Source organism: Bos taurus, chromosome 6 (assembly GCF_002263795.3).
Source record: "Bos taurus isolate L1 Dominette 01449 registration number 42190680 breed Hereford chromosome 6, ARS-UCD2.0, whole genome shotgun sequence".
Classification (NCBI taxonomy): domain Eukaryota; kingdom Metazoa; phylum Chordata; class Mammalia; order Artiodactyla; family Bovidae; genus Bos; species Bos taurus.
This window is the reverse complement of record NC_037333.1, coordinates 50,239,441-50,266,856: the sequence shown is the minus strand read 5'-3', so window position 1 is coordinate 50,266,856 and position 27,416 is coordinate 50,239,441. Positions and strand designations below refer to the sequence as shown.

General features: G+C 35.7%; 1 protein-coding gene across 9 annotated transcripts in view; it reads right to left on the bottom strand.

Annotated features, from left to right (window-relative positions):
- Positions 1 to 27,416, bottom strand: part of PCDH7 (protocadherin 7) — a 473,313-nt gene that overhangs the window by 163,532 nt on the left and 282,365 nt on the right. Inside the window, exon 4 of one of the 9 annotated variants that reach the window (XM_059887486.1) lies at positions 12,754 to 12,780. The exons of the other annotated variants lie outside the window; for them this stretch is intronic. Coding sequence (XP_059743469.1) covers positions 12,754 to 12,780 — 27 coding nt within the window. The remainder of the gene's footprint in view (positions 1 to 12,753; positions 12,781 to 27,416) is intronic. 9 annotated transcript variants of the gene reach the window in all.

Sequence of the window (27,416 nt, the reverse complement as noted above, 5' to 3'; positions counted from 1 at the left end):
TGAGATTATACGGCCATACACAATAATTTATTTGAAACATCAACATGTGCCTTGCTCTAGGGTTACAGAAATGGTGCCATTTCTTTTCCAAGGGAAAGAGTTTGTCATTTAATATTCGGTATTAACACAAATGTTTTCCTCAGAATTATAATCTAAATTAGGTGATTTAAAATACATCAATACATCATTAACTTTTTACTTTAACATATTAGATCTATAGAAGAATCAATTCTCCCTAACAATGTAAAAGAACCTAATCACTCTCTAAATTTGCTTTTAATTAGCATCATCTGCATTAATTGGTGTAGCTGATAGCAAAATATTACAATGCACTGCTATTTTATATTTAAAATGTAATATGTCTTTTAGTCCCATGTCTCTCTAAAGGAAACTTAGCCATTTTTCTGCAATGCCTTAGTAAATATTTTCAGATGTATTGCTCAAGAATTTTCTCTAGGAAACTATACAAGACTATATATGGGATGCAGTAAATTTCCAGGTGACTATTTGGTCTTCTTTATGTTCCAGACTACTCTGAGAAATATTTTTCTCTCTCTTCCATCTTCATCCTCATAATTCACTAATTCTAAGTCACATTTTTGAGTATTGTAAAGGAAAAAAGTATGTAATCAGTAAGAAGCTGAGAAGGAAATAAGGAATCCACCATTTATTCTATGTTATATCTTGCCAAAAAAAGTCTGTAGAGTCAAAGCTATGAGTTTTTAGTAGTCATGTATGGGTATGGCAGTTGGACCATAAAGAAGGCTGAGTGCCAAGGAACTGATGTTTTCAAACTGTGGTGCTGGAGAAGACTCTTGAGATTCCCTTGGACAGCAAGAGGTCAAACCTGTCAATCCTAAAAGAAATCAACCCTGAAATTCATTAGAAGGACTGATGCTGAAGCTGAAGCTCCAATACTTTGGCCACCTGATGTGAAGAGCCGACTCATTGGAAAAGACCCTGGTTCTGGGAAAAAGTGAGTATGGGAGGAGAATGGGGCAACCAAGGATGAGATGATTGGATGGCATCATCAACTCAATGGACATGAGTTTGAGCTCTGGAAGATGGTGAAGGACAGGGAAGCCTGGTGTCCTGCAGTTCACGGGGACACAAAGTGGAACACAACAGCGACTGAACAAAGAACAGCACTTTCTTGCACACATTATTTTTCACAATAATTATGAAATATACTCAATATTTCCTAGTGGGAAAAAAATGAAAAAATAGAAGCAAACAAACAAATAAAACCTAGAGCTCTGAGAAGTTAAGTGATTTTCACAGAACTAGTGTTCACACAGGTAGTGTGGCAGATGTTCCAGGTCATGGCCATATTTCAGGTGCTCTGCTTCCAAGTCCAAAATGTTTTCCTCTATACCACAGATTCTAATGGTGTTCTTGCCCCTAGCCAGGCTTTTTCTCTCTAAAGCGAAACTGTAAACAAATTAATAACATTCTCTGGTTCAATGAAGACCAAGATGGGTCTAATCAAAATCAATTCCTTATACTTGACCATAGACCTATGCTTTTTTGTAATGACAGCTTCCTGGACAATTAAATATTTTTGAAAATGCCTTTTGAACTAACCTAACTCTCCTCTCATATATCCTATCTCATGTAATGACATCACTCATTCAGTTCAGTTGAGTCACTCAGTCGTGTCCAACTCTTTGTGACCCCATGAATTGCAGCACGCCAGGCCTCCCTGTCCACACCAACACCCGGAGTTCACTCAAACTCATGTCCATCAAGTCAGTGATGCCATCCATCCATCTCACTCTCGTCATCCCCTTCTCCTCCTGCCCCCAATCCCTCCTAGCATCAGGGTCTTTTCCAATGAGTCAACTCTTCGCATGAGGTGGCCAAAATATTAGAGTTTCAGCTTAACATCAGTCCTTCCAATGAACACCCAGGACTGATCTCCTTTAGGATGGACTGGTTTGATCTCCTTGCAGTCCAAGGGACTCTCAAGTCTTCTCCAACACCACAGTTCAAAAGCATCAGTTCTTCAGCACTCAGCTTCCTTCACAGCCCAACTCTCACATCCATACATGACTGCTGGAAAAGCCATAGCCTTAACTAGACGGACCTTTGTTGGCAAAGTAATGTCTCTGCTTTTCAATATGCTATCTAGGTTGGTCATAACTTTCCTTCCAAGGAGTAAGAGTCTTTTAATTTCATGGCTGCAATCACCATCTGCAGTGATTTTGGAGCCCAAAACAATGAAGTCTGACACTGTTTCCCCATCTATTTCCCATGAAGTGATGGGACTAGATGCCATGATCTTCGTTTTCTGAATGTTGAGCTTTAAGCTAACTTTTTCACTCTCCTCTTTCACTTTCATCAAGAGGCTCTTTAGTTCCTCTTCACTTTCTGCCATAAGGTGGTGTCATCTGCATATCTGAGGTTACTGATATTTCTCCCGGCAATCTTGATTCCAGCTTGTGCTTCTTCCAGCCCAGTGTTTCTCATGATGTACTCTGTATAGAAGTTAAATAAGCAGGGTGAAAATATACAGCCTTGACGTACCCTTTTTCCTATTTGGAACCAGTCTGTTGTTCCACATCCAGTTCTAACTGTTGCCTCCTGATCTGCATATAGGTTTCTCAAGAGGCTGGTCAGGTGGTCTGGTATTCCCATCTCTTTCAGAATTTTCCACAGTTTATTGTGATCCACACAGTCAAAGGCTTTGGCATAGTCAATAAAACAAAAATAGATGTTTTTCTGGAACTCTCTTGCTTTTTTGATGATCCAGAGGATGTTGGCAATTTGGTCTCTGGTTCCTCTGCCTTTTCTAAAGCCAGCTTGAACATCTGGAAGTTCACAGTTCATGTATTGCTGAGGCTGGCTTGGAGAATTTTGAGTGTTATTTCACTAGCGTGTGAGATGAGTGCAATTGTGTGGTAGTCTTTGGCATTGCCTTTCTTTGGGATTGGAATGAAAACTGACCTTTTCCAGTCCTGTGGCCACTGCTGAGTTTTCCAAATTGGCTGGCATATTGAGTGCAGCACTTTCACACCATCATCTTTCAGGATTTGAAGTAGCTCAACTGGAATTCCATCACCTCCACTAGCTTTGTTCCTAGTGATGCTTTCTAAGGCCCACTTGACTTCACATTCCAGGATGTCTGGCTCTAGGTGAATGATCACACCATTGTGATTATCTGGGTCATGAAGCTCTTTTTTGTACAGTTCCTCCGTGTATTCTTGCCACCTCTTCTTAATATCTTCTGTTTCTGTTAGGTCCATACCATTTCTGTCCTTTATCAAGCCCATCTTTGTCCTTTATCAAGCCCATCTTTGCATGAAATGTTCCCTTGGTATTTCTAATTGTCTTGAAGAGATCTCTAGTCTTTCCCATTCTGTTGTTTTCCTCTATTTCTTTGCACTGATCGCTAAGGAAGGCTTTCTTATCTCTCCTTGCAATTCTTTGGAACTCTGCATTCAGATGCTTATATCTTTCCTTTTCTCCTTTGCTTTTCTTCTACTTAGTTCGTACAATTGAAATTTTAACTCTTCCTGATTCTTCCATCTTCCTTATCCCCAAATCTAAAGAATTCCTCAATTCTATTTCAACTCTAGAAATCTATCTTTAGGGAAGTTGTCTTCAAATACTAGTGTGCTTCAGATTCTCTGATGAACATTTTAAAACATAGGTAGCTGGAGTTCATAAATGCTTACCACCTTGGTTGTGGTGATGCTGTATGTCCAAACTTAGCGAGATCTATACATTAAACATGTGCAGTTTTTGATATATGAATTATATCTTAATTAAAGCAAAAATGGTTGCTGGACCCTGCATCAGAGGTTTTCATCCAGTAGGTCTCAGATCGAGCCCCAGACAATTGGCATTCTTTGCAAATTTCCAGGTGATGTCAATGCATCTGATCAGAGGACCACATTTTGAAAGGCATTAGTCTAGTGCATCTTTTCATTCTTGTCAACTCTTTGTGCCAGGCTCTCCTCAGATCTTGACCAGACAACCACAAAAAAATTATCAACCATTGCCTTTCTCATCCCTGTCCTCTGTCCTTCCTGGACAATTTTAATAAGTGAAAACACAAATCTGATAAAATTACCCAACTAATATTTTTTTAATCTCTCCAATGGTATTCCACTGACCAGAAAGCAAGGTAATCACTTTCACCTTACAGTTTTCACCTACCACACTCTTCTGTTTTTCCAGGATGTCTCCCTTGAAGAAAATGCTCATCTTAATCTCAATCTGTCCAACTTCTATTGAACTTTCAAAGTTTATTTCAAAGATCATATTTTTGTATGTGAGATATAGCTAAATGCCTCCTAGCAAAGTTCATAAAGTCCTATGGTGACTTCACAATGTGCCTAGTACTAACTGAATTGAATTTTTCACTATATTGTATTTAATTATCACTTTTGATCCCTTTTGGGGGTTTATTTTTATAAGCCAAATCCTCCACTAAAAAAAAAAAAACAAAAAAAAAATTAAATATCTTCAACATTTCCCATCCCCCATTACAAATTAGGAGAAACATACAACTTGTTTGGCCTGCTGACTTTCCTTCATTAAGTATTATTTTAAAATGACTTGATTAAAAATATATCATTCAGCATATATTATCACCTCCAACATGCTATGTTAATGCAGAGACGTACTGAAGAAAGAGTTCAACATTATCCACATGAATTTAGAAAAACAACTTGTGTAGGCATGTATCTCGAGATATAAATGTCTAAATCAATAGTTATTTTTGTGTGATTTAAGTCTTTGTCTTCAAATATACACAGACTTTATCTTAATAAATGCCTGAGGATTTGGCCTGTCTTCATCATCAGTTTTAAGGATCTTACCTGTCATGAATATTTGAAATTTACTACCTGCCATACTAATGCTTTCTAAATATAGACATAGTCTAAATTCTAAATCTATCAAAGCATTATATCTTATACTAAATGCAGTTTAAAACCCAACAAAAGCTCCATCTAAACTGATACTTAAATTATTAAGGACTAAATGTACAGCCAAAATCCTTTCCTTCCGTGACCCAACTTATTACTAATATTATTATATAATTAAAAAATAACTTGTTATATAATGGAAAAGACAATGCTATGAATTTCAGAATTTCAAAATAAGTGTATTTTGTTCTCCTCAAGCACTTAATTTTACCATGTTTATCTTTAGCTGGTACTTTTCCCCATAAAATTACCTACATGGAAATAATGTAAAACTTTCAGATTGATTGATAGATTTTAATTGCTCTGGTATGAACAACAACAATAAAAATGTCCAGCATGTGCTTAAATCATGTTTAGAATTCACTGATTTTATTGTTATATTTCTGTGGCAATTAGTGGCCAATTTAGTTTTGTGGAATAGACAGGATAAATTGAGAGTTTTCTAAGTCTACTTAAATCATTTTCATTACTGATAAGAAAGCGATTTGAATACTACAATAGGGAGTATAATATCTTGAAAGATGGGTTTCATTTAAAACCATGGATTATCACCTTTGGAAAAGCCTTTGAATCGTTTTGTTAAAAAAAAAGGCAGGTGCCAAATTCAGACTTTTAAGGACTACGCTATTCTCATCAATTATAAGTTTTGTTATCCCCCAATATTATACAAGCCATGATGAAACTGTTTATAATCAACTATACTTTAAAAATAAGATTGAATTTTTCCAGTTATCTGACTAGGTGAAGAGATGTTACCAAGTGGCTGCCACATTTCTACAATTTTTTTGAGGAACCCACTTGTCAATTCACAGAAGCATGTCCCAAGATAAGCTCAAAATGTCTGAGCAGGTGTGATAAACTAACAAAGTCTCTCAGAGAGACAGAGAAGTGCTTTGTCTCTTTACTTTATTTGGCTTTGTTTCAAAGCCTTTTCTTTTTCATGAAAGTTCTACTCAGTCTCTCCATGCTGAAAAATAGGCTTGTCTGCTGGAATTCACATTCCCTTCCTTCTCATAGGGCTGCTGTGTCAATTACTACTCTACCTGAGGAGCGTAACAAACAGTTCCACGTTCTGACAGCGTCCTCCCTAATTAGAACCACCAAAAGGAACAACACAGTTGTTCCGTATGTCTTGGTCTTTATCTGTGAGTTTTTGGGTGACACGAAAATTATCCTAAGCTTTTCCGAGACTTAAAATGATAAGAAGAAGTAGTGCCAAAAGGAAAACATTGGAAAAAATCTGAGGAAAATACGGACTTTTTTTGTGTGAAATGGAGAGGAGAGGGAGAGGGAAGAAGGAAAGAAGGAAGATTTTATATATTTACCTATTGTGCTCAGTCATGTCTGATTATTTGCAACACCATGAACTGTAGCTGGCCAGGGTCCCCTGTCTGTGGGATTTCCCATCCAACAATATTGGAGTGGGTTGCCATTTCCTCCTCCAGGGGGTCTTCCCAACCCAGGGAACAAACCCGCCTCTTTTGCATTTCCTGCATTGGCAGGTTGATCCTTACTACTAGCACCACCTGGGAAACCCCATATTTATCTGCTGGGTTAAATATAAATATATATATACACATTGTGGTAGGCAGAATGGCAGCCCAAAGATGTCTATGTCCAAATCCAAGGAACCTGTGATCCTTCTAGGTTAATGGCAAAGGGAGGCTTAAAGTCACAGATCGCTTGACTTTGAGATAGGGAGACTATCCTGAATTATCCAGATGGACCTAGTCATAGGGTCCTTACAAGGAGAAGAATGAGGGAGGCAGAGAGAGAATTGGAGGGATGACAGCCTTAGAAGGGAGAAGGCAATGGCACCCTATTCCAGTACTCGTGCCTGGAAAATCCCATGGATGGAGGAGCCTGGTAGGCTGCAGTCCATGGGGTCACGAAGAGTCAGACACGACTAAGCGACTTCACTTTCACTTTTCAGTTTCATGCATTGGAGAAGGAAATGGCAACCCACTCCAGTGTTCTTGCCTGGAGAATCCCAAGGACGGCGGAGCATGGTGGGCTGCCGTCTATGGGGTCGCACAGAGTCAGACACGACTGAGGTGACTTAGCAGCAGCAGCAGCCTTAGAAGTACTTTCCCTGTGATGCTTTAAAGATGGAAGAATGGGGCCACTAGCAAATGTGAAATGGTGGCCTCTAGAAGCTAAAAAAGGTATGGAAAAGGATTCTACCCTAGACCTATAAAAGGAATGCAGTCTTCCTAATATTAATACTTTGATTTTAGTCCAGTGAGATTCGCTATTGACTTCTGACCTCTAGAACTGTAAGATACTAAATTTGTGTTGTTTTACACCACTAAGTTTGTGGTAAAATTAGTTCAAGCAACAATAGAAAATATACATGTATATACACTTGCCTCATTGTTTATCTTTAAATTAGAGAATTTCTCTGTTGTGTTTAAAGATAAACACCATTCACGTCAATGCCAATGCACAAATATAATTCAAATCACACATAAGAGTCATAAACATGATGTAAAGATTCCTTGTGTCTCTGTTTTAAAAAAAAAGAAACAAATGGCATTAATTCTAATAACATGTTTTATTCAACCTCAAATATACAAGAATGTATCATATCTATATGTCATCAACACACAGTTATTGAGGTATTTTGCTTTCCTTTTATTGGCATCAAGTCTTCTAAATCTGATGTGTTTGTTATAGCACATCTCACTTTGGACTAATCACATAACAATTGCTCAATTATCACAACTGGCTCGTAGCTACTGTATTGGGCAATATAAATCTAAATATTAAGATGTTTTAGTATTCTGAAGTCAATTTTGGTGATAGCTTTGAATATATTTATATGGTTAAAAAGCTATAATATGAATTTTTATCTGTTTTTAATAAAGAATAGTGATTTCTCTATACATTTTACAGGGCAAAAAATTTGCCTTGATCGAGACACTAAACATAAACACAGAAATGTAAATGCTGACAAGACCATCTCAATCTATGAATTCTTTTCAAATAAGTAAGTAGAATATTTAAATGCCATTCAAAAATTTAGGTGGGTATGTTGGAAAGCTGATCTTTGAGTCACATATATATTTGGGTTTTGTCATCTATTTTTCCAATTTGAATTTCTTTCTCCCTATTCTATTTTTATTCTTACAAGCAAGGCATCAAATGTTTAGTGCAAAACAAACTAAAATAAAATGAGTTTGCTTCTTTACATCTACTCTGAATAGCTGCTTATTCATATCACAGCACAGCTGCCACAAAGCTATCATGGGTCATGGTGTCTGCTCAGAAATAGGAAGCTGAAATAGCCAAAGTACTGCAGGTGAAAACACAGGTATATCAGAAGATCTTTTTCCAGTGCTGGTCAAATTCTACAGGATTCCAATTGCTTATAATTTGGGATAATCTATATAAAGATAAACTGCATAGTTTATTCTTAATATGATTTAAAGAGACATTTTAAATAGACATTTCACAGAAAGATAAGCAATTGTAGATTATAGGAATCAATAATCCTGAAGGTTTTTATTTCAACTTAAGCAGGTAGCAGGATTTTTTCCCCATTATTCTTGTTTTCTTGGATAGAGCTGACACTTCAACCAGCATTTTAAGTAACTATACTGGTATTTGAAAATCTCAACAAGGCAATGCAGTCCTTCTCACTGTCTACGTATACATTCTATCTAAATAGCTATCAGCCTAGCATATATTTTTTCCCTTTCTAGTTTCCTAACTTACATCTTTACGGGATGTTATAAACTGAACATATGCCCATGCAGAAACACCCTCTTCTGAATATTTGGTGGGAATTGTAGCTGTGTAGTTTTGGGTTTTGTTGTTGTTGTTGCTGTTTAACTTTATCCCAATCTTCTGTTTAATTTATAATGAGCTAAATCTTCCAACTTGAGACTTTTTCTTAAAGGATCGTCACTATTTGGCAAAAACAAAACAAAACTTAAATTGATAGTGTTCTTCAAAGCTCTTAAAATATTTTCTTTATTGTACATTATACAAATAAAACTCCCACTTGTTTCCTCCACCTTCCCTGGCTTTAATTTACCTTTTCTCTAAGGCTGTAACAAAACCTAATACAGTCTAGCTGATGCCCAGATATGGGTATGCTATTTTTGACAATTGTCTAATATTTATATTAGGAATCAGCAAAGCCTTACACTTTATAAATGAAGTTATTCATCATTATCAGTCTCCATAGTATCTTGCCACTCCGATGGTCCCTTCACTCTCTATTTTAATTCAGTCTAGGCTGTAGATGCATTAGCCCCACAGGCATCATGACTCACTTTGGAAAAGGAAAACACAACAACCTGATTTCAAAGTATATGAATACCCTGCTTCTTAGATTTACTCCAGAAAACTTGTCAACCGCAGTATCTACCCATGGAGGACTCCTAATGGAAAATGTAGAAACTAGACTCAGAAGAAACATAGGGTGGCACACATCTCAGGTCCTCCATCTTTACATACTGCGGAAGTGACAAGAAGTGAACATCTTAGGAAGGTCTGAGTGGCAGACGATTTCTGGAAATTGTTTGCCAAAAAGAGTAGGAGACAGCCTTCATTGCAGATTGACATTAATGATGCAGTTGAGGGACTGAAAGAACTTACTATTGATATGTGTATATTAGTGCTAGTCAATTTTTTCCACTCCAGTTTGTAATGTTAGCTCTTTCTCTTTCAGCTGATGTTGTTATTTATAAGATCACAGATTGAAAGCTTCTCAAATGACAAAGACTATTCCCTAAGTTTTGCTGAAATAAGGAAATTAGCCCCAGTTGAATTGGCCCTCAGCCACCAGGTACATAGTTCCATAGTTTTACTACTAAAGCAAAAATTAGAAGTTTAAGAATAAAATGTATTCCTCCTTCTTTGGGACAATTCTTTAAGCACTTGAAGACAGTATCATTTTCTCCAAATGGTGTAAGATTGTTGCTATGATGAGGCATTCTGTAAGATCACCATATACCCTTATGTGGCTGCTGCTGCTGCTGCTAAGTCACTTCAGTTGTGTCCGACTCTGTGCAACCCCATAGACGGCAGCCCACCAGGCTCCCCCGTCCCTGGGATTTTCTAGGCAAGAACACTGGAGTGGGTTGCCATTTCCTTCTCTAACGCAAGACAGCGAAAAGTGAAGGTGAAGTAGCTCAGTCGTGCCTGACCCTCAGCGACCCCATGGACTGCAGCCTTCCAGGCTTCTCCATCCATGGGATTTTCCAGGCAAGATTACTGGAGTGGGGTGCCATTGCTTTCTCCGGCTAGTGGAGGAGAAAATGCTAAAACCTATGGACCCTGTTTACATTCATGTGGGTTGGGAATTATCCATTGTTAGCCATGCAGCAGAAAAGGAAAAAATAAATCCTTTGAGGATACAAATCTTTCTAAGGATACACTGTACTCAAACGATCCCTTACACAGCATTCATAATGAGACTAGCTTACGTGCTAACATTTACAGAACATTAGAGAGATGTACAATGCTATATGCTTTGTAGTACTGGCTTATTTAATCTTCACCACAATTCTACAATGTACAATGTAGAAGTTGTACATATTCATATATTGTACAATGTACAATATGAAGTTTTATTATTTCTTCCCACAGAAGCAAATAAGGACTTAAGAAGATCAAGGTCACTCAGGTAGTCACAGAACTAGAATTTGATCCCATGTCTATTTGACTCCAAAGCCATGACCTTAACAATTACAGTAGAGAAGTTTTAAGGACAACTCTATGGCTAATATCCATAAAATTTTATATGTGTTTATTGAAATTCCACTAATGAAATTTTATATAATATATATATATACACACACATGCTTATGCATATGTATATATGTGTGTAATCCTAATTTGCAAAATACATTTTAATTATATTCAATGAAGAAGAAGATTAAAAACACAGAAACTAAGATAAGTCATCTGATATTAACAAAAGGAGCAATGAATCTTCAAAAGAATGATGACTAGTTTTATTCTTTGGAGTCTATTTCAAAGGCTAAATTGAAAACATTTAGTCTTTGTCTTTTAAAATGAAATAAGAACATGCGTATCTAAATCTGCACTGTGCAATATGGTAACCACTAGCCAAATGCATCTATTGAAATTTAAATAAAGATTGAATAAAATTTAAAAAAATTAGTTCCTGTCACATGAGTACCAATCTAAATGGAACTAAGGATGAACTAAGCGATACTTTTATCAAGGATGATCTACACTAATTCTTTCCCCTTTTGTAGTCACTATTCTCTTTCCCCCTCTCACAACACTGCACTCTGAATAAGACAAACTGTTTGTGATTTTCACATTATCTTTAACAGGATCTACTGGACAAGTTGTCTCCTTACATGAAAATGAAGACAGCCAAAATAAGAACTGACATTGAGACTTAAGGGTGAGGAGTATAACTCAGTTTTCTTTTAGCATGAGCCAATGGTATATTTCAGGAGATACAATTTAAGACACATTTCATTGATGACTTGATGGCTACCAGGAAGAGGAAGTATTCTAAAACGGTTGTTTTTATTTTTTTTTGAAAAGCATGACATTTGAACAGAAAGAAATAGTGTGAGTGAGAAAGAGATAAAGTGATGAACAAGCAATGAACATTTATATCAATAAAATCTCATTTTAAAGGAAAATAAATTGTCGTCTGTCCTTACTATAGTCGACCCTGATTATTTTCATTATATATATAAAGAATTTTAGATAGTTTTCTATAATCATTATGCAAACAAGGAGATGGGCTATTATGTTTAACAATTTCCATAAGTGACTTATAAACGAGTTTACATTTTCAAAATGGGAGGTTGAACAAGACGGTAATTTCAATTGTGAACTTATTAAGAAGTGAGCTCAATTTATGCTTTCCCCCATTTTTAGCCTTTGAAAATAGTTTCAATGATAAAGACTAGTATCAATGGCATCACCATTTTTAATAGCATTAATGATCTTCACAATCACAGTAGCATTCACCAACTTTTATAAGGCTATTGGAATTTATTAGTGGTTTGCTTGTCTATTTAATGTCTGTTTGATAAGGCTTTGCCCATGGTAGATTGATTTAAATTCTTTTGAAACTTCGCATTGCGTATAAAGAACACATTCACAGAAGAAATTTCACAAAAGAAATTTGTGACTAATTTGAAAAAAAAAAGATTCTGATTGGAAAGAATCAGAATCTTTTTCTTTCATACATGGAGGTTAAAAATATTTATGCAAAACCATAATTTTTCCTCCCTAAGTATACAAGTTGTGAATGTCCACAGGTATGGAACAGCAGAATGCTTGATCTTATTTAAAACTACATTACACAAAAAATTCTAGGTTTAAAAAGAATCAACCAACTAGTGTTTAGTATTTATCCTCAGTATAATTAATTTTATAATCATCAGCCTAGTGATCTCTATTTATCCACATTCTAACCTAGTTAATCACTGTATTATATGTTCACATACCACATACACTGTTGAGAAACTTTTAAGAAAACTGACAGGATGTGCATACATTCTAAAATTTTTTTTCTAGTCACATCCTGAAGAAAACTCTTGATAATTTGATATGGTAATGGTTGTTCCATCTCTCTCGATCTCTCTCCATCTTTTTTATATCAAACCTTTCTTTTTAGTCAGATGATGGATAATATGTGGAAAATATACAGTGCCCTCATTCAGTCACTAGCTACTCCTTTTTTACTTCCTTAGCTTGGCCACAAATCTCTAACTCATTGAATGGCCTCCAAAACATTGCCTGAGGGTAGGCAGGAGGAGGAGGTGGAGCTCAAAGTGTGCTGTGCCTTCAAGAATACTGCCCATTGTTTTAGTACCTGCAGTTCCTTGGAACGGTGCGGCACCTGTAAAAGGTTAATGAGCATAGAGACTTTCAGGCATAATGCAAATTACAGACAGACAAACACAGACATTTCATTGATAAACAGACAAGCAACATGCACGCTGCAGGCACACTACAGGTGGCAGATATTACTGCAGCTCCACCATTGGAAGATCTTGTAGATCACGTGTATAAATGAGTTTTTGTCTTTTCGTGTGAGATACTATTTTCAAGTACAATTTTACAAAAAGGAAAAATCGTTTTTCAACAGTTGTCAGGTATTCTTGTCTTATCTTGCATTGTAATCAGATGTTTATGTCATCCTTTTTGTTACAGGTCATTAGAAATCTCCTCAACTTTATCAAATAAATCAATTAAATAGATCTTTTTTAAAAGGTTCATTCTTTCTTTTTTAAAAAAGCCTGATTCACTTCCATCCAAAAAGTACTGATTTCATAATTTAGGCACCTTGTCTTCACTATATTTGATAAACATCTTTACTGCTAAAAAGAAATCATGGTCTAAATCGTCTGCAATAAATATCTTAAATGGATTCAAACTCTCTGAGCTATTAAAAAGTTCAGTCAGGACTTTGTGATGAACTCAATTTTTTAAAAAATCAAGCTGTCAGGTTTTTTTAAAAATCCTAAAATGTTTGTCTTTAAAATTAATATTCATGGCTGTATGAGAATCATCAAGCATTAATGTACATGCATTAATACTACCATCATTGCAGAGGGCCTGCAGAGAAAGAGTTCTTCCATTCCCAGTTTCATTTTTTAAACAATCTCTTGCTATTTTAGCAGCACTCAACACTAATACAGAAGTAATCAAATTAGCATTAGCGGTTCATGTTGCAAAATTCAATTTGTACTGCTACAACATCAAAGTAAAAATATTTGCATATCAAAAGTAAAAGAGGTGGGATTTAAATTAATTTAGTGTCTTAAACAAAATTAAGTAGGCCTTGATGGTAAATTAAATGATAAATAGTTCACAAATACCAAACTAGAATATATTTATATTTCTTTTCAAAAAATCCCAAGGCCTGTGTACTAAATGCTAATGAAATATGAATATTAGAAAAAGAATGGAATATGACAGTGCATATGGAAAATGTTGGGTTTCTCATATTCTGAGAATTCTGTTTAAATTTCATTCAGACTGTAGTGTTTACAACTGTTTATAACTCAGAGTATATAGGTGAAAATTCTATCTATTATCTATCCATTTAGCATAATACAATATTCTAAATCTAATTATCACCAATATTTTACCATGTAAGAAAATGTAGTGGCTTTTATACACTTGTGGGCATAAACATGACAAAATACTGTGACTTCTAAGAAATACATTCCTTTTTTTAATCACCTGCTATTACCATGAAGTTTCCATCTGCTTATCACAATGATTAATGTTTTAATAGTCCTTCCTCATGTGGTGATTCCTATGGCCAAGTTGGGAGAAACACACTTTTTTTATGAGTGGATGTTTTCATGTAACCAAAACTATGTGCTTCTCAGGGAAGGGTGGGGGTGGATAACATTTTCAAAGGAGTAAATCAAGCCTTTAAAATAATTTACATTTCTGCTTTAGCTCAGTCTTCTCCTAACAGAGACCTAGTGAATGACCACTGTTTGCAATATAATGGAGTCCCTGAATATTAAATATTCCCTAATGTACCCGGGGCATTATGTTCCTTCCTCCCTGGCAACAAACTCCCAACCTGCCTGTTATGAGAACTGCTTCCTAGGTCATTAGATGTAACTCTGCACTGATATTTTATTTTTTGTTTCCTATTCCAACTAATGTTTAAACTAAAACATGTTTCTATTGTACTACCATGCTTTCAGATATTTCCAAAATATAGAAAAATTTAATGTATTCAGACTATTTTATCTTATATGCTTACTGGAAAAGAAAGAAAGTGCTGTTTTATGAGCCATTTTCATGATTTTAAACAATGTGATATAATTTGAGAAATACTAGTGACAAAATTTCCCAGAGATATTGTAAGTAGTGTCCACAACATTTTATAAGTACTAAACGGGCTTCATGGAGCTAATCTGATAGGTAGCTATACTTAGAAACTTTTAAGTTATTAGCCAGGTGCCCTTACAGAAAAGACATATCAGGAACAGGTAAACAAGAAAAAGAAAGCATTTTAAAGTGAAAACTTAGGATGAAATAGATATAGTTTATTAGCTTCATCTAACTTCTAAATTTCAAGTTGTTAATTACATGATATTCGGGTAAAGGTGAGCAGGCAAAATGACAAATTTTACATTTATTTATTAATTAAAGAATTATTGTCCTTGGATTAAGTTTTGTTGCTGCTGTTTTTTGTTTGCTTTACCCTGTGAGTTGGAAAAGCAGATTTTCGAGTATGGTACGAGAGTAACATTGGTTAGCTTCCCCATCATAAAGGAATAGACTGATGAAAAAGTCATTCTTTGTAATGTATAACCTATGAAATTGTAATTTCCATGTATGTGTGACATATCACAATATGCTATGGGATATTATGCCCAAAGATATTCTCAAATACATTCTGAATATATTAGAGTACTTTTAGGTAAAAAAAAAAAATTGAGTTGTACAAAGATCACGTTTGTCATTGTTCAACCATTTCTTCATAATGATACTATAGTCATTTTGTGGGGGAGGGGCAGGGATCATGTGAAATAGGGATTGTCTGTGCATTTCTCACAGATTTTGCTTTGCAGATTTGATATAACATCTACACAAAAGTGAATCATTTGATAATCTAATGTGGATACAGTATTTTGTTCATTTGCATGCTTTTAGAAAGGCCCTTCTAACTAAAATCTATTTTCATGGGAAATAATAATTCTCTTTTCAGGAATACAAGAGCTTAATTTTTTAAAAAGAGAAAAAAGTGACCTTTTGGGAAGAGAGGACAGAGATCTGAATATTAATGCAATCAGTAGCTGTCATTTAGAAGACAAGGCAAAATCATCTGCAGACCAAAAGAAACCTAAACCTAGGTATCTATGACTCAATAGAAATTATTAATAGGAGGAAAATTTCAACTTAAGAAACATGTGGATTAAATTTTCCTTGTTTTTAAGAAAGATTAAAAATACCTGTTTCAAGTCAGTTAGCTATTTCTGGTAGGAATAATTTAAGAAAGTTACAGTAATTAGTATAATATATAATTGGATTATGACATGTTGCATAGGAAACTCTTATACTTTATTGTATAATCAGGAAATGGTATTTCATCTATTTTTTGTTGTCATTCATTTAAAACTACAAAGACCAAAAGAAATAAAATTAAATGAAAGGGTAGTGAAGTATTTAAAACGACATAGTTCAGATCTTCTTTTACAGATAAGAACACTAGAGTGCAAAAGGACAGTGGTTTGCGCAAGGTCCCACAACTGGCAGCAAAGCCAGGGGCAAATCACTGATTAACAAATTTCAAAAATTAAGAAATGTGCTTATTTCAATATGAGAATAATTTGAAGGAAGATCAACTGAGAATTGATGAAGACCTGCTCTATTATAGGCACTATGATACATGCTTCATATACATTTTTTTCATCTCACTCTAATTCAGGAGGTTATGGATTTTATTAATTTTTTTAATGAGAATACTGAATATCCGGGAGACTAAGTAAATTGTTCAAGGTTACAGAGCTTGTAAATTGATTGCATAGTTACCACTAAAATCCAAAGTGTTCCTCTTTCTTATCTCAGTTTACACATTAAAATAACTAAAACTGAAGGCCAGTTCTATAACCAAACTAATATAGAATAATATTTGTTGAAATAATGAGGGTGATGATTTATAAGCTTCCTAAAGAGGAATCAAATGCAAATTCAATAAATACTTAGCTGTACTTGAGGCTCAAAACAAAGACAAATGAAACTTTTTAGCAAAAGGACATAAAAAACAATGTAGAAATGTGGCCTTACTTTCCTTGAACGATGTTACTAAACCAAGCCTTTGCCCCAAATGACTAATGTAGTTCAAGTTTGAGTGGAATTTCTTTTCATACATATTTAGCTTCCTAATGGCTGTTTTTTTTTTTTTTCCTTTTCCGATATGAGAGTTTTGTTTGGATTTAACATGCCTTTGCCACATTTTGCTTGGATTATTCTATTGCCCATGGAGATCTCTGTACTTAACTTGTAAATTTCATTGCCATAGAAAGGAGCAAACTGGTTGCTTTCAGATGCCTTTAGATGACTATAAAGGACCCAAAAATAATTTTTAGAATTACACATTGGCAGGTATTTTTCTCTTGGATATAATTCTATTAACTTTGCTCTCACTGTATTCTTTATTTGGGAAGCCTATATTAATGATTCCGAAATCACAGTCTTTTAGAATTTGTTGAAAAGGCCCTAAACATTTGAGACTTCAACTTCTTATGTTTATGTATGAAGAAAATGAAGACCTGAGAAATAAAGTTGGATGAAAAAAAATTTCCAAGTAAGAGAAGATCCAAGGCCACATCTAGTACTGATGAACCTATTTGCAAGACAGGAATAGTGACACAGACGTAGAGAAAGGATTTATGGACACAGTGGCATAAGGAGAAGGTGGGACAAATTAAGAGAGTACTGTTGACATATATACACTACCATGTAAAAAACACAGAGATAGTGGGAAGCTGCTGTATAAGGTAAGAAGCTCAGCATGGTGCTCTATGATGACCTAGAGGGGTGGGATGCGAGGAGTTGGAAGGGAGGCTCAAGAGGGAGGAGATATATGTACAGTTACAATTGATTAACATTGTTGTACAGCAGAAACTAACACATTTTGAAACAATAATCTTCCAACTTAAAAAAAAAACAAAAAGCAAATCTAGAATTCCTAATCTGATACTCTTTTCATTCAAACACAACAGCAGTGATAGACAAACACCCCCCTAACAAAGATTCCTAGATATTTAATGATGAGAAATGAGGCTGACCATTATCCAAGAGTGCCATTTTAAACAGACTTTTCTGTTTCAGTGTGGTGCTATTTATGAAGCAAAACCTTATATTAAAACTAACACCTCCATATTGATCCCTCCCCTCAGCTCACCTTTACTTCCTGCACAGATGAGCCGTGTGATTGTTTTTTTGTATTTCATATATTTTTTAAAAGTAACGTATCTGAATGTAGAATGTATTTTACTGATTCCTTTATTTCTCCAGCTCTGTAAACAATGAAATAGTTGTTTTTTCAAGTCGATCAATCTCAGTACTATAGACACTAGCGTAAGATCACTACCTGGTGTAAGAAGTCTTAGAATTTACTACAAAACAATGTGGAATGTTTTTTGTTAAATCCACACAAAGACTTTCTTCGACTCAATGGTGTGGGGCACTATGACAGCACAGAGTGTCAACAGATAAACGGAAATACACTGTTACAATGCTATTATTAGTATTTATAAGAGCTCTAGTGCTCTTGATAAATGAAGCCACATTAATTAGTTTCAGGATTGTATTTCCACTTTGGCATATCCACTAGCACTTCTGAACATGCAATTAAAATATTTCAAAATGTCACTTATGTTTCCATTCTACAAGAAATGCATACTGATTATGGCCACTTGATTTATACTTGGACACATACATTTAGAAACAAAATGTGTTAACATTTTAGGGTTAAGGAAATCTCTCCTACACTGCTTGCAATAAAAACTGATGAAAAACAAAACTATCAATGCTGATGCAAATGTATAATGATAGCATTTTTCTGAGTATGAAATATGTCCAGTTGTATATAAATGATTCAATCCTGGTAAGTTTGCTTTGCTTTTATTTTGGAAAATGTAAATTCAATGAGAATTTTGGGATAATCAGAGAAAGCAGACAGCTTTTTGGACTTCTCAAGTTAGCTCTCTGTTAAACAAACAGCATCACTGATTTGAAAGTTAGTAACCCATGTATTGACATTAAAACAAATTACCATTCTCTCTTAAATTATGGGAGATTGATTTTCATCTTTGTCCAATAAATACCAGAAATCCTTTGATTCATACTAAGAGTGGTTTAAAACAAAGTTGATATATTTTCTGTTTTCTATTAAAAAGAAAATTACAGTATAGATTAGATAGATGAAGATACATGTATACATATAAATATAGATGTATGTGTATATAATAATAACAATATTTTCCAAATTGTTTGGCCAATGTAATACCAGCTTGATTTCTTGTACAGATGTAGTCAGAGAGCAAAGTAAAGCTACACAAGGGACCCCCTGCACTACTTCCTTGATCTCAGGAAGAGGGAAGAGATGTCTGGACAAATGTAGAGGCATGTTGCTAATTGCTTTCCTATAAATGATAAATTGAGTTTTGTGAGAAGAACAGGTTGTATATCTGGCAGATCCCAACTGCAATTAATGTTTAATGTTTAAACCACTGAAATATTTTTCTTCCTATCTTTAACTCCTCAAAAATCAATAATTCAGAAAATCTCTAAATTCCTCTTTAATTCTGCAGGAATGTTCTAGGTACTATCAGACCTAGACTCAAGTGCCCCTCCTATCTTATAGATACAAAGGACAGTACAAGAAATGATACTCAAAAACAGGGTGGACAGAGAAGTTACTGTTAAATGTGAAGGAGATCAGTAAAGTAGCTGAAAAATAAAAGAACCCTCGATGGCATTTAACACATAACATAGCAGTCCATACATAATATGAAAAGGGTTAAGGGTTATTTTATTAATTAATTTAAAAAGGAGGAAATTTGAAAAGGGATTCTACAATTTGGAATTTGGGTAGAGATGCTAGCTTTGTTCTGAAGATCAAATCAAACATGGATGTCAGGCTTGAGAGGCACCATGATTTTATCTCCTATGGGTGAGAAAATAGTGGAGGTTATCTTGAAAGAAAAAGCCAGAGCATAGATAGATCCACCAGGAAAAGTGGGTGGAGGAGAAAGAAAGTGAAAGTGTTAATCGCTCACTAGTGTCTGACTCTTTGGGATCCCATGGACTATAGCCTGCCAGGCTCCTCTGTCCATGGAATTCTCCAGGCAAGAACACTGGACTGAGTAACCATTCTCTTCTCCAGGGGATCTTCCTAACCCAGGGTTCGAACCCAGATCTCCCACATTGCAGGCAGATTCTTTACCATCTGAGCCACTAGGGAAGCCCAGGGATGGAGAAAAGAAGTAGTAAAAACTGGGAAACAAATCGGAGATGGGAGAGTTTACTGGAAAGATTGGTGAACACCCCTAAGGAGAGTGGCGCGTGAAAAGGGAAAAAGAACTAGAGAATGACAGGTGTATCCAATGTTATCTCTTCCTTCCTGCCTTCCCCTGCTCTGCCACTGCAGTTCTCCATTCTAATAGAGTCCATGCACCAGCAATAGAAACAGAACAGAACCTGGCCGCAAAGGGGAGTGACTAGTACTCTAAACCATAAAACATGAATTCTGACTATCTCCATACTGGGCCAAAATTAAAAAAAGAAAGAATAGAGGCAACATTAAAAAAAAAAACTCAGTGATATAGAGCACAAAGCATTTTCATATCAGTCAACACTGGCATCAGAAGACTCAACATAAAAGAGCAAGGTTAAGAAGAAGGGTGAAAACTTAATCCTTTACTATTCCTGGATGCTGTATACTAATACATGAACTGATACACTCTATTAATTTAAAAGGACAACTTTGAAGAGCTTGTACTTTACTCAGTGATGGAATATGGGCTTTTTATTGTCTGAAATTGATTTGATTTCTAATAAAATATTTGCTTCAACCTTGGGCAGCAAGGCAGCAGATAGCTCAATGTAAGACATTAATATAATGAAAGATTGTGATATTTTCCCATGCAGTTCAAAGACTCTAGTGTTATACATCAAATTCATGTCCCTTGTAACTAAATCTGTCATAAATCTAGGCATCCAAAAATGAAATGTGTTTCTCAACAATAATCTACTGTCAATATTAACTTAATAAGACTTCAAATGCTACAACACTTTCTGGTGGTTTTTAAATTCTTCACAAATAAATTATTGATCTTGGTTTTTGATAATGATATTAATAGAATATGCAAATAGGAAAATGAGGCATGTGAGAGATTATCGTATCCCAATCATTGAAACTATACTTTTTTAATCTTTCATGATCATAAGTAAATATGCAAACAGAAGCAAAGGTAAATAAATATTCTGATAAATTTTATATTTTGTTACACAAAATTAATAAAATTTAATCTTAAATTTTAAGAATTTAAAAATTATTGAAAAATTTGAAACTTCTAAGAATTAAAACATAAGCCATTTAAATATAATTACTATAAGTGTTTTTCTCCCTTTGTTCAATAATGAATGAATCACCTGTTTCTGAGTGATCAAGAAATCCCATTCATTTATTTCTTTACAAGCCCTGTGTTTTCTTCTCTTCAGAATCCATTAGAGAAAAAAATATGAATTGTGAAGTTAGGAGTAGTTCTTAATGTTCATGTTTGGTTTCATTTTGTCTGTTAGTACTTTGTGGGCAAGATTAAATTATGTTAGATATAAAAGGAAATCCTATGCTTGTGCTAGTAGTTAAATATGCTCTTCAGAGGAAAAAAATAGTTGTAACATCTTAGTGTTAGATAATGATCTTGTGAGTTGCAGATTATTATGACTCTGAATTACTAATCTGATACTTGTGGAAAGTATGTTTTTGTTACCAGAAAGCTATAACATAAACAGTTCTCTTGAGTTCTTCTATGCCTAATGTTATTTTATGTGAGACTGGTAAGATGTAGAGTGAATATTGATACCCCACAGGCTTCCCAAGTGGCTTAGTGGTAAAGAATCTGCCTGCCAATGCAGAAGACTCAAGAGGTGAAGATTTGATCCTAGGGTTAGGAAGATCCCATGGAGTAAGAAATGGCAACTCACTCCAGTACTACTGCTTGGAGAATTCCATGGAAAAAAGAGCCTGCTGGGTTACAGTCCATGGGGTCACCAAGAGTCAGACACAACTGAGCATGCACACACCTTTACCTTTACCTTTTTTCTTTTTAATTATCTTAAAGCAGAAGCATCTTAAGCATCTATGCAGTGGGAAAAAAAAGAAAGCAAAAGGCCCTTTATTTCCCAAAACTATCAACACTGTTGTTCTAATAGTTCAAAGAATGGGAAAGAAACAAGTACAGTTCTTGAGACTTTAATATAACTTGACAAAAACTCTCTTTAATAGCAATGTTCTAAGGTATTCTCAGGGTGGAGGCCACGATGCCATATTAGCATATAGGAAAATAAATACCATCAAACTGACCTCTGTGAATAAAAACTTGCTAGAATGTAACATAGGAAGTAATTTATGAGGACTGTATATTCACTACTGAAAAATCTAGTTTAATGGTGAGACTCAGAAATAATTCCTACCATTAAATGCAATTCTTACCATGGAAAAAGTACTTGAAAAATAATTAGTTACATATAATCATTCTATTTTACAGTTAAGAAAATCAAGGATCAGAAAGGTACAAGGCTTTGTACCTTAGGGATAGAAGGTACTCAAGGTCACACATAATGCTGGAGGCAGTCAGGATTGAAAACTAATTATTTTGGATATTGATAGGTCCTGATTAATGTATAAGATATTTTCTTATGCATCAATAACCATAGGATAAGAGAGTCAGGCCCCTATGAACTTAGACTGGGCCACATATATGTATAATATCTAGTTCATTGCAACATTATAATGACCTTTTGAACTATATTCATGAAAATGGCCGAACAACAAAGAAAATTCAGAGTATGCAAGAAAAAATAATCAGCTGCAAAGTTTTAGATTTACTTGAAGACAGGGCATATACATCTTCACATCAGCATATATGCATCAACTAAAGTGCAACAGTCTCCACATGTTATTTAAGTACCAAACAATTTTTATTTCAAAATGGTGTTTGAGAGGGAAAAGATAATTGTCAGAGTCCTTAACACATTTAAAAGCACCAGATCAGAGATTACTGGGCTTTCCTCGTAGCTCAGACGGCATGACTGGCCAGAGGAGAAGAGAGCTGGGGAGAGAAGAAGCCTGAGATTTAGGCTTCGTAATATGTGGATCAGAATGGCAAAGAATCTGCCAGCATGGCAGGAGACCTGGGTTGGGAAGATCCCCTGGAGGAGAGCATGGCAACTCACTCCAGTATTCTTGCCTGGAGAATCTCCATGGACAGAGGAGCCTGGCAGGCTACAGTCTATGGGGTCGCAAAGAATTGGACACAAGTGAGACGACTAACACTTCCACAATTTCACTCACAATAATGAGCCACGTGAAATTTCCATGCCTCTGACTGTAATGAGGGAAAGGTGGGAAGAGTAATATGAATACTGAAATGCAATTCAGATAATTTCTGAGAACAAAATCATGCTTGCAGATTTGCGTTTGGTGATATTTCTTAACATTCTGCTGCTGCTGCTGCTAAGTCACTTCAGTCATGTCCGACTCTGTGCGACCCCATAGACGGCAGCCCACCAGGCCCCCCCATTCCTGGGATTCTCCAGTCAAGAACACTGGAGTGGGCTGCCATTTCCTTCTCCAATGCATGAAAGTGAAAAGGGAAAGTGAAGTCGCTCAGTCGTGTCTGACTCTTAGCGACCCCATGGACTGCAGCCTTCCAGGCTCCTCCGTCCATGGGATTAACATTCTACCACATTGCAAACTTTGCTTCCATACAAGTCCTCCAGAAATAGAAAGCAAAGAGAAGAGGGAGCAGAAGAAAAATTGTATATTGGCTCCAAGAGAAAGTATGGGAAAAAGCAGGTCTTGCTTTGACTACAAAACACCTTACTGAGCCCTCATAGACAGAAATGGCAGTGAATTATCTGGGAAACAACGTTAGGGACAGAAAAATATGAGAAGGGCTGAGAAAATTGAGGACAAATAGGAAGGCGCCACAGAGAAAAGAACCCAGTGCTACCTACCTAGATAATAGTTCTAACTCTTCCAAATAAGAAAACTGATCTAAATATTACTATTTTTTTCATATCTGTTGTACATAGAAAGCTTTTGAAGGATTACACTCTAAATGCTTGTTTATCAGTATTACATGTTTAAAATTAAAAGTTATTCAGATTTTTAAAATAACCACATATTTTCACTGGCAGCAACTATTCACAAATAATGAAAGCCATGAAATGAAAAGACACTTGCTCTTGGAACAAAAGCTATGACCAACCTAGAAAGCATATTAAAAAGCAGAGACATTACTTTGCTGACAAAGGTCCATCTAGTCAAAGCTGTGGTTTTCCCAGTAGTCATGTACTGATATGAGAGTTGGACCATAAATAAAGCTGAGTGCTGAAGAATTGATGCTTTTGAACTGTGGTGTTGAAGAAGACTCTTGAGAGTCCCTTGGACTGCAAGGAGATCCAATCAGTCAATCCTAAAGGAAATCAGTCCTGAATATTCATTAGAAGGACTGATGCTGAAATTGAAGCTTCAATACTTTGACCACCTGATTCAAAGAACTGACTCATTGGAAATGCCCTGATGCTGGGAAAGATTGAAGGCAGGAGGAGAATGGGACAACAGAGGATATGATGGTTGGATGGCATCACCGGCTCAATGGACATGAGTTTGAGCAAGCTCCCAGACTGGGTGATGGACTGCCTTGGGAGCACTCAAGATCCTGTTTGGTTTAAATACTCGCAAAGTTTTGTGGGAGGGAGGCCAGCTTCAACGTTCAGAGATAATAGGCATTGATAAATTTTAAAGTAATTGTAATTTCAGGTCAAAGAGCATTTTTCACTAGTGTAACATGAAAAGTGAATCAATTCTAAGAAGCTTTCAGAGTATGAAAAGTGTTCAGGAGATAAAAATGAATAGACGAATAAATAAATAAATGTGACAAGTAAAGCTGGGTAAACTGACATCACTTTGCTTTGTAAAGTAGAAGTACTTTAAAAATATAAAACAAATGGATGCAGGTAATATTATCTCTGGAAAATGCCCGTTGCTTGAGCATTTAGTAGTCTTCCTCATATATTAAAAAATCACTAAGAATGTCAGGATTTTTATGTAAGTAAAACTATTCTTATATAATGATTTTCCCTGTGTGAGTGAGGGACATCCTGTATTATATAAATAATGAGGGAGAAAAAAAGAACGGTAATGATTTTGGAGATATGATATTATACATTTTTAGAACATGCCAGAGTGATATGTCTTCTTTGGAAATCTGTTTCATGGCTGTTTTATAAGCCAACATATGAGCGTTTTGAGTCAATCAAAGTTCAGTGAAACTTCAACTTTCCTCAGTTCCTGGTAGGAGAACACAACATGTGCGTGCATGCATGTGTGCACACAGACACAGACACACACACACATAAGAAATGAAAGGGAAACAGAGTAGATTTGTAAAGTACTGCTTTGGCTCTATTTTTCTAAGGGGGTATCTGCTCCCTGGATTCTCTCTGCTGGCAATCAGCCTGCTGCCAGCTCCAAAATCAGTCAGTCACCAGCCAGAGAACTACATACCCCAAAGAGTAGCTCCAAAGAGATATAACCTGTGTGCTTAACTTAGGCTAATAAGAGTGAGAAAGAATACGAGAAATACAAGCCAACTAAACAAAGCGTGTCTTTCTTCTATAGCTGTTACTAATTCCCATCCCCCATCTGACTCTATTTTCTTCAAAATAGACCTCATAAAATATACTTTAAATAGAGTGAACAGAAGGCAAAAGAAGACGAGAGTGGCTGAGGATGTGATGGTTACATAGCATCACTGACTTAATGGACCTGAATTTGAGGAAACTCCTGGAAATAGTGGAGGACAGGGAAGCCTGGTGAGCTACAGTCCACGAGGTCACAAAAAGTCAGACATGACAGCGAGTGAACAACAAAAACAACACAGTGATATGCCAGCATTTTTTAAATGGTTACCATGTTACCATGTTACCATGGCCATTAAATATGGCCACACAATAGGGACTCCTGAGCTGGGCTATCCTTTCCAAAGGAGGTTATAAAATACTACCTTACGTGCTTAATATGTCTTGGCACTCCTGGATATTTTGGTTAATTATCAGAAATTAGCTTGAGGGAAAGATTAATCTTTTTAAGTAGCCAACACACAACTGGTAATTTCCAGTTAGTCAACTCTCAAGACAGCTTCCTCTATTTCTTATCATTATCATTATCAAGAAAAATGGGAGGCTTACACGGAGAAAAGTCTCTATTAGCCAATTTAGTTCATTAAGTATCTGACTTTTGGTTATGAAATGAAGGATGCTTGAATTAAAAAGAAAAAGAACTTTTATATTTAGTAGGAAATCATTAAGTGTTTGTGAAGAATTTCTGTTTTGTTTTCCTCTTTAGGTCACCCAAAGCATTATAATTAGTAATCAAAGAGAGAAATATACATTTAAGAATGAAAGGAAGGAAGGAATAAAGGGAGGAAGGAAGGAAGGGAGAAAAAAATTGCTCTGATTGGAATTAATCTACTGACACCAAAACTTAGGACTTGTCTTGAGAAACAAGAAGGCTTCTAGCAGTATTTGTTCTTTGGTGGAATTCTAGAAGACACTTGGGCTAGATGTAGGGGTATCTGCCCCAAATCTACGCTCCTACTCCTGACGATCTTCCTTCTTGCCTTTGCTGTTTTGCTAGCAATTAAACAAGACTTGCTTTTTCTCAGTGACAGAAAATAAATTTGCATGAATTCAACAAACAACATTTTCCAGCAAATTTCAGGTTATACTTTTTTAAGAAGTAAAATAACTCAATCCATTTGAGTAATTCGTTAAGGGAAATTTGAGAGCTATTACAACAGAGAGTAATAAAATTTCCTCCCATAACGACAAATTGGATACAATGGAATCGGAACTAAACTATAAAAAAATTTGGTGATTTGAACCTTAGTAGCACAGCAATCCTGGCATATCCCGTCCAGTGCAGTTTTACCCCCATATTCATCTCATTTCACCCACTATCCTCTGCTATTACCACCAATATTTAATGCATTCAGTCATGCAGAAATTCTTGACTTTAGTCCCCATTCTCAGGAAGACCTCAGTTATCACTTTTTCTTTTGGTACTAGAACATCTTTCCTAAATTCCAGTAATATGGTTTGTTGTTCAAGACCTGTAGGTAATCCCTTATCACACTCAAGGGCTTCCCTGGTGGCTCAGATGGTAAAGAATCTGCCTATATTCTGAGAGACCTGGTTCAATCCCTGGGTGGATAAGATTCCCCTCGAGAAGAAAATGGACACTCACTCCAGTATTCTTGCCTGGAAAATTCCATGGACAGATGAGCCTGGTGGGCTACTGTCCATGGGGTCACAATGGCTCAAATATGACTGAAGCGACTAACACTATCACTCTCAAAGTTAAACCACTTGATCCAGTAAACATGATTTCATAATTTAAGTCTAACTGGTCTACCCAAATTCATCTTCCCAAATAATACTTTCTCCAAACCAATCTCCCCTCTTGACCCCAAACATGTCATGACATTTCTCAATCGCTGCTCATGCTGCATCCTCACTCTTTCTGGGTACCTTTACCTAAGAGCAAATTTATCATGAGTTTAATCTGTGCCAAATACCACACTCCCATATATTTTAGGGAATTTGTTTCTGGTTGTTTTAATTTCACAATCATGTCATCTTTTCAGAGGTCAGCAAAGTAATCTATCATTTCTTCATATCCCTTCAGTTCAGTTCAGTTCAGTC